The sequence below is a fragment of the Somniosus microcephalus genome, unplaced genomic scaffold, assembly GCF_052327205.1.
Source record: "Somniosus microcephalus isolate GS21.2 unplaced genomic scaffold, FLI_Smic_1.0 unresolved_chr2, whole genome shotgun sequence".
NCBI classification, from domain to species: Eukaryota; Metazoa; Chordata; class Chondrichthyes; order Squaliformes; family Somniosidae; genus Somniosus; species Somniosus microcephalus.
This window is the reverse complement of record NW_028225180.1, coordinates 57,166,614-57,172,546: the sequence shown is the minus strand read 5'-3', so window position 1 is coordinate 57,172,546 and position 5,933 is coordinate 57,166,614. Positions and strand designations below refer to the sequence as shown.

The 5,933-nt window shown below is 45.3% G+C and overlaps 1 protein-coding gene across 1 annotated transcript; it reads right to left on the bottom strand.

The window, feature by feature from the left end:
• Positions 1-836: 836 nt before the first annotated feature.
• Positions 837-3,044, bottom strand: LOC147092688 (putative G protein-coupled receptor 139). Its single transcript, XM_085975755.1, has 2 exons — positions 2,946-3,044; positions 837-2,512 (listed from the first exon to the last, which is right to left on the bottom strand). The coding sequence occupies exons 1-2, from the start codon at positions 3,013-3,015 to the stop codon at positions 1,611-1,613; spliced, it is 972 nt and encodes a 323-aa protein (XP_085831881.1). The 5' UTR covers positions 3,016-3,044; the 3' UTR covers positions 837-1,610.
• Positions 3,045-5,933: the final 2,889 nt, after the last annotated feature.

Genomic DNA, 5,933 nt, shown 5'->3' with positions numbered 1-5,933 from the left:
TGTCCTCCGCTATCCACAGAAAATCATTTACTCTTTTTTCAAATATTCACCTAACTTTCCAATAACTACTAACTGAGGCAAGACATTCCATGCTCCAGCAACATTTTGCATAAAGAAATTTCTGATAACCTCTCTGCTCAGTCCCTTTGTGACCATTTTAAGGCGAACGCCCTTTATTGCTAGCTCCCTTACTAGATGGAATAATCTCTCGCTCTTCACTCTGACGAAACTGTTGATAATTTTTAGCACCGCTAATAAATATCCTCTTAGCTTTCGCTGCTCCAGTGTAAATAGTCCCAATATCTTGACTCTCATCATCAGTATAGTTCTGATCATTGGCTCCATCCAGGTGTATCTACACTGCTCGCTCTCAGTGGATTTATTGGCCTTTCCACAATGAGGGACCGAAGCTGTACCTGTTGTTCTAATGGTGACCTTACCAGCATTGTGTAAAGATTCATCATCACTTGTTTATGCTTGTGATCAATGTTCATGTCTATAATACAGTAATTCAAGTTGGTTTGCTCATTAACCTTCTAGGAATTGGGTATTTGGATCGTTATCGCTCGCTCTTCATCCACACCATTCAGCTCCTTCCCATTGAGATTCTGCTCCCATCCCTTGTCATTTCTCGCAGAATCAGGCGGGATCACAGATGAACAATTTGTAACTGATTCAAAGTTGCTGGTATTTTTCAATTATTATTTGGAACAATGTGTAACAGCATAATAAAACGATAATTACCAAAGATTCTTTCTGACCGTCTGCAAATGTTCAGCCAAACACAGAATACTGAATATTATTTGTAATTTATCTGAATTTATGGCAGTGTTTTAACAGATCACTTGGAAAAATTGCAGTAATGACTAAATTTATAAAAAGTCATTCATTTTACTATCTTTACACTTTTGTTTGGGAGACTAATTGCGACAGAATATCAATAATATTACTCATGATAAATTTATCGACAGCACATAACACGAGCAGACTCCACCTTTTGCTGAGTGAGAGACAGCAGTCAGCGCACAATCGAGATTTTAAGTCAGTCTCTGGGACAAAAGAGGTGAAAGGTCACATCGATGAGCCGAGTTTCGACTCTTTCCTACATTCCAAAACTGATCACGTGACAAGAGCCCGCTCTATTTGTCAATGAGGAATTGTGCCGACAGAGAGATCCACGCCTGCAATCTTCACACCAAACTTCCAGGAAATTACCAATAAGGGTGATCGCAAGATCTTTGATTGTTTCAGCACCGAATTAATCATTATTGATCATGTTAAAGAGGCGCGCCCGATCCCAGTATCTGCAAAGCAAGGTGGATTCCTTCTGTTGCCCACATGTCCACTGCTGAACCTCATCCTTGTTATATTTGACCCCAGAACTTGAAATGTGCTAAATTTGCAGCAATAGGATATGTTTACTCAGCGAAGGAAGCAGGAAAAATTAAGCATTGCCGACATCAAACGCATGCTGCAAAATGGAAGAAATGTTCACACAAGTTCTGTCCCAATTTCACATTACCGGAAAGAAGGACGCTCTACTGTGAAAAAACAGTTCACACGAAGATTTAGTTATGAGGAAGCTTTCGTTTGATTGATTCTTCTCATTTTCATTTACTAACTAATCTCAGAATAAGTGTCCAGGGGGATTTTACCACCTTCTTCAGCTCTTCTCTGAATCTCCTCTGGGTCGCTACATAAATGCACGGGTTTTGAAAGCAACTCAAAAACTTCAATATTGTTCCAGTTTCAGTGGCGATATATCCAGGGTCTGTGCGGTCACCTCGGTAATAAGTGGGGTTTGTCAGTCTGGTAGTTACATAACTCACGGCATTTGTCATCCACAACAATATAAAGCTGCCCGATATAGTGAATAGTAAAATGATGGATTTCCATCGGTTCTCTGTCTCTGTATCGCTCTGATTTTCACTCCTGTGACCCCGGAGTCCCCTGCGGGCTCTGCTGGCCACTAAAATACGTCTGATTGTCAAATAATTAAACAAGACAATCAAAGTAAAAGGAAGCCAAACTAAGCAGGCGCTGTGAAACCAGCCGTAGGCAGCACCTGCAGGTGAGGAAACAAAAGCTGCACTCTGGCAGCCCCACTGCACCTTGTTAATTATTTGTTCAGCTTCAAATGCAAACAAAACAGGGATGTCTTTTAAAAAGATTAGGACCGTGAACAATGTTATAACCGCGGCCGCAGTTTTCTCGGTGCAATACTTTGCTTTAAACTTCTGGCAGCAGATAACTACAAATCGATCAAATGTGAAGGAGACGGTGAACCAAACAGACAAATCGAGGGTGACAACAGTCATATATAGAATGAACTTACACACGGGAGTGTGGTACAGGAATGAAAGTGGAAAGTGATAATTGAAAATATGATACACTATTACATTGATGATCAAGACCAGTAGATCTGTTGTTGCCATGGCCACCATGTAGACCGAGATGCATTTAGAAAGGCCGCAGTTTCCTCGGGAGAGAATCGCCATTGTCACCAAGTTCGCTGTAAGAAAGAGAGAGGAGCAAAATAATGTTCAAGTGTCTGATTGAAATATATATGGAGATACCTGTGGAGAGCATTTTACTTCATTCAGTGTGATTATCAACACGGAGCAGTGTGAGAACAGGATTACTATTGGAGCCACTACCTGGGAAACCCACCCACACATTTTAATGAGCTGTTGCAGTGCTCACTCTGCACGGGGTTTTACGACGGTCCAAAATCCGCTAAAATCCTTGTGTTGTAGCTTCAAAGAACATTGTAACATCAGTCAGGGTATTGGATTAAGGGGAATGCGGTAAGTGTGGGGACGCGGTTCACGATTTCGATCCAGTCACTAGCGACTGTGTAATGCTGCCATCTAGAAAACTCGTTAGCTTAACAAACATGGCTAAAGTTAACCATGATTAACAAAAAACAGGTTACACTGGCTCACCAGGGACAGCGACGGCCGCGAGAATCGGGTAGTAAATCTCTTTGATCAGCAGAATAGTTGATTGCGCCATTCTCTGTGAGAATGGATGAATTCTGTCAGAGCAAATGGACTCCGACTGGCGCACGGCTGAATTATGGAAGGGAACCTATATTTATCCAGACATCAGTCCTCCAGGGAGTCCATCAGGTTAAATCATAATTAGCATTAATTACAGTCATTTAACAAATAGATTCAGGTAAGCTGTTTTTTTATCTGATACGTCAGATTAAGATTAATTAAGTGAAATTGTTGTTGGATAGTTTTAAAAAATACAGAATTAAAACATTGTTTACGAGTAGGAAGTGCAATCTCCCAGTACTGGTGCTGACCCTGTTCCTACTGGCCTGGTGAATGCAGCTCCCCAGGCAATAATCGTCATGACCCTGCCCTTGATTCACTCCTAGTGCACCAACTCCTCCAGAACAGGCGATAAAACAAATCCTGCAATACTGGTGATGAACCAATTCTGGCAGTATAAGAGGAGACAGTGCTCCTCCCGTACTAGTGGTACCTACATTTGGATTAGAGGGACAGTTCTCCACCTGTAATAATGGCACCACAAACTTGTGCTAGATGTGTACGAGCTCCTGATGTACTAGGAACATGCCTACACTGGAGTTGAACGTGCTGCTATGGTAATAGTGGTAGCACTGCAAAAAACCCAACTATTGCCAGTACTCCTCCAGTGCGAGTGGAATACCACCTCATACGCTAGATGTGCGTGTGCTCCTCATGTACAGTAGTAGACCTGCCCTTACATTAGATGTGACCGTGCAGCTCCTGTCCCAGTGTTACCCCTCCACTGACACTAGATGTGACCGTGCCCCTCCTGTCCCTGTGTTACCTGTATACATACACTGGGTGTGACCGTGCCTATCCTGTCCCAGTGTTACAACTACACATACACTGGATATGACCGTGCCCCTCCTGTCCCAGAGCTACACCTACACTTAGAATAAATGTGACCGTGCCCCTCCTGTCCCAGTGTTAACCCTCCACTGACAGTAGACATGACCGTGTCCCTCCTGTCCCAGTGTTACACCTACACTTACACAAGATGTGACATTGCTCCTCCTGTCCCAGTGTTACCCATACAATGACACTCGATGTGGCCGTGCCCCTCCTATCCCAGTGCTACCCCTAAACTGACACTAGATGTGTCCATGACCCTACTGTCCCAGTGCAACCCGTACACTGACACGAGATGTGACCGTGCTGCTTCTGTCCCAGTGTTACCCCTACACTTACACTAGATGTGACCATTCCCCTCCTGTCCCAGTGTTAACCCTACACTTACACTCGATGTGATCGTGCCCCTCCTGTGCCAGTGAGAGCCCTAAATTGATACTAGATGTGACTGTGCCCCTCCTGTCCCAGTGCTACCCCTACAATGAGACTAGATGTGATCGTGCCCCTCCTGGCTGAGTCAAACCCTACACTGACACTAGATGTGACCGTGCCCCTCCTTTCCCAGTGTTACACCTGCACTTACAATAGATGTGACAGTGCCCCACCTGTCATGGTGATACCCCTACACTGACACTAGATGTGACCATGCCCCTCCTGTCCCAGTCTACCGCTACACTGATACTAGATTTACCCAAGCCCCTCCAGACCCAGTGCTACCAGCACACTGACGCTAGATGTGACCATGCCCCTCCTGTCCCAGACTCCCTACAATGACACTAGTTGTGGCCATGCCCTGCTATCCCAGTGCTACAACTACACATTCAATAGATGTGACCGTGCCCCCTGTCCTACTGTTAACCCTACAATGACACTAGATGTGGCCGTGCCCCTCCTGTCCCACTGTTACCCCAACAATGACACTAGATGTGGCCGTGACCCTCCTGTCCCACTGTTACCCCTCCACTGACACTAGATGTGACCGTGCAGCTCCTGTCCCAGTGTTACCCTTAAACTGACACTAGATGTGGCCGTGCCCCTCCTGTCCCAGAGCTACCGCAACACTGACACTAGATGTGCGAATGCCCCTCCAGACCCAGTGCTACCAGGACACTGACACTAGATGTGACCATGCCCCTCCGGTCCCAGTCTACCCTACACTGAAACTAGATTTGTGCAAGCTCCTCTAGTAATAGTGGTATCACTAAATCTACACCAGTGATGAAAGTCTTCCTCCAGTACTAGTGGTACCCTTACACTTGCACTGAAGGTGATGGGGTCCTCCTGTACTGGTGGTATAAGTGAAATTAAACTAGAGGTGGCCTTGCTCCTCGGGCAGCAGTTGTACCCATACATTTATAATGACATGATGTGACACTTGTACTACATGCGATCATGCCCCTCCAGTAACCTACATTGAAACAATATTTGATCTTGCTCCTCTGGTACGTTTTGTGCATACACTTATATTAGGGATAAGAATTCACCTCCGGTACTGACGGAATGCCTACACTTAAACATGCAGTGCACATAATCCTCTGGTGCTCGTGGTATCAGTTCACTTTCATTACAGTGCACATACACCTCCGGTACTATTAGTATTGCAACTTTTACACTGGAGGTGACAGTGCTGACCTGGTACTAGTGGTACCCCTACACTTACACCAGATGTAACCCTACATTTACACTAGACTAGTGCATGCTGCTCCGGTAAGAGTCGTTTCAGGAAACTTAAACTGGAGGTGACCGGGCTCCTCCTACATATTGGTAACGCTAAGTATCATTAGCGGTGACCGGGCTCCTTCTGTACTAGTGGTACCCCCAAACTTACACTAGAGGTGACCATGCCCCTCCTGTACCAGTGGTGCCCCTACAATGACACTAGATGAGGCCGTGCCCCTCCTGTTACAATGTTTCCCCTACACTGACACTAGATGTGACCGCGCCCCTCTTGTCCCAGTGTTAGCCCTACACTGACAGTGGATGTGACCGTGCCCCTCCTGTCCCAGTGTTTCCCCTGCACTGACACTTGATGTAACAGTG

Bases quoted from the DNA above. Each gene is read 5' to 3' on its own strand.
- LOC147092688 (XM_085975755.1), bottom strand. From the start codon at position 3,015: ATGGCGCAATCAACTATTCTGCTGATCAAAGAGATTTACTACCCGATT. The intron at 2,513-2,945 runs GTGAGCCAGTGT...TCTTTCTTACAG, and splicing joins CGCGGCCGTCGCTGTCCCTG to CGAACTTGGTGACAATGGCG.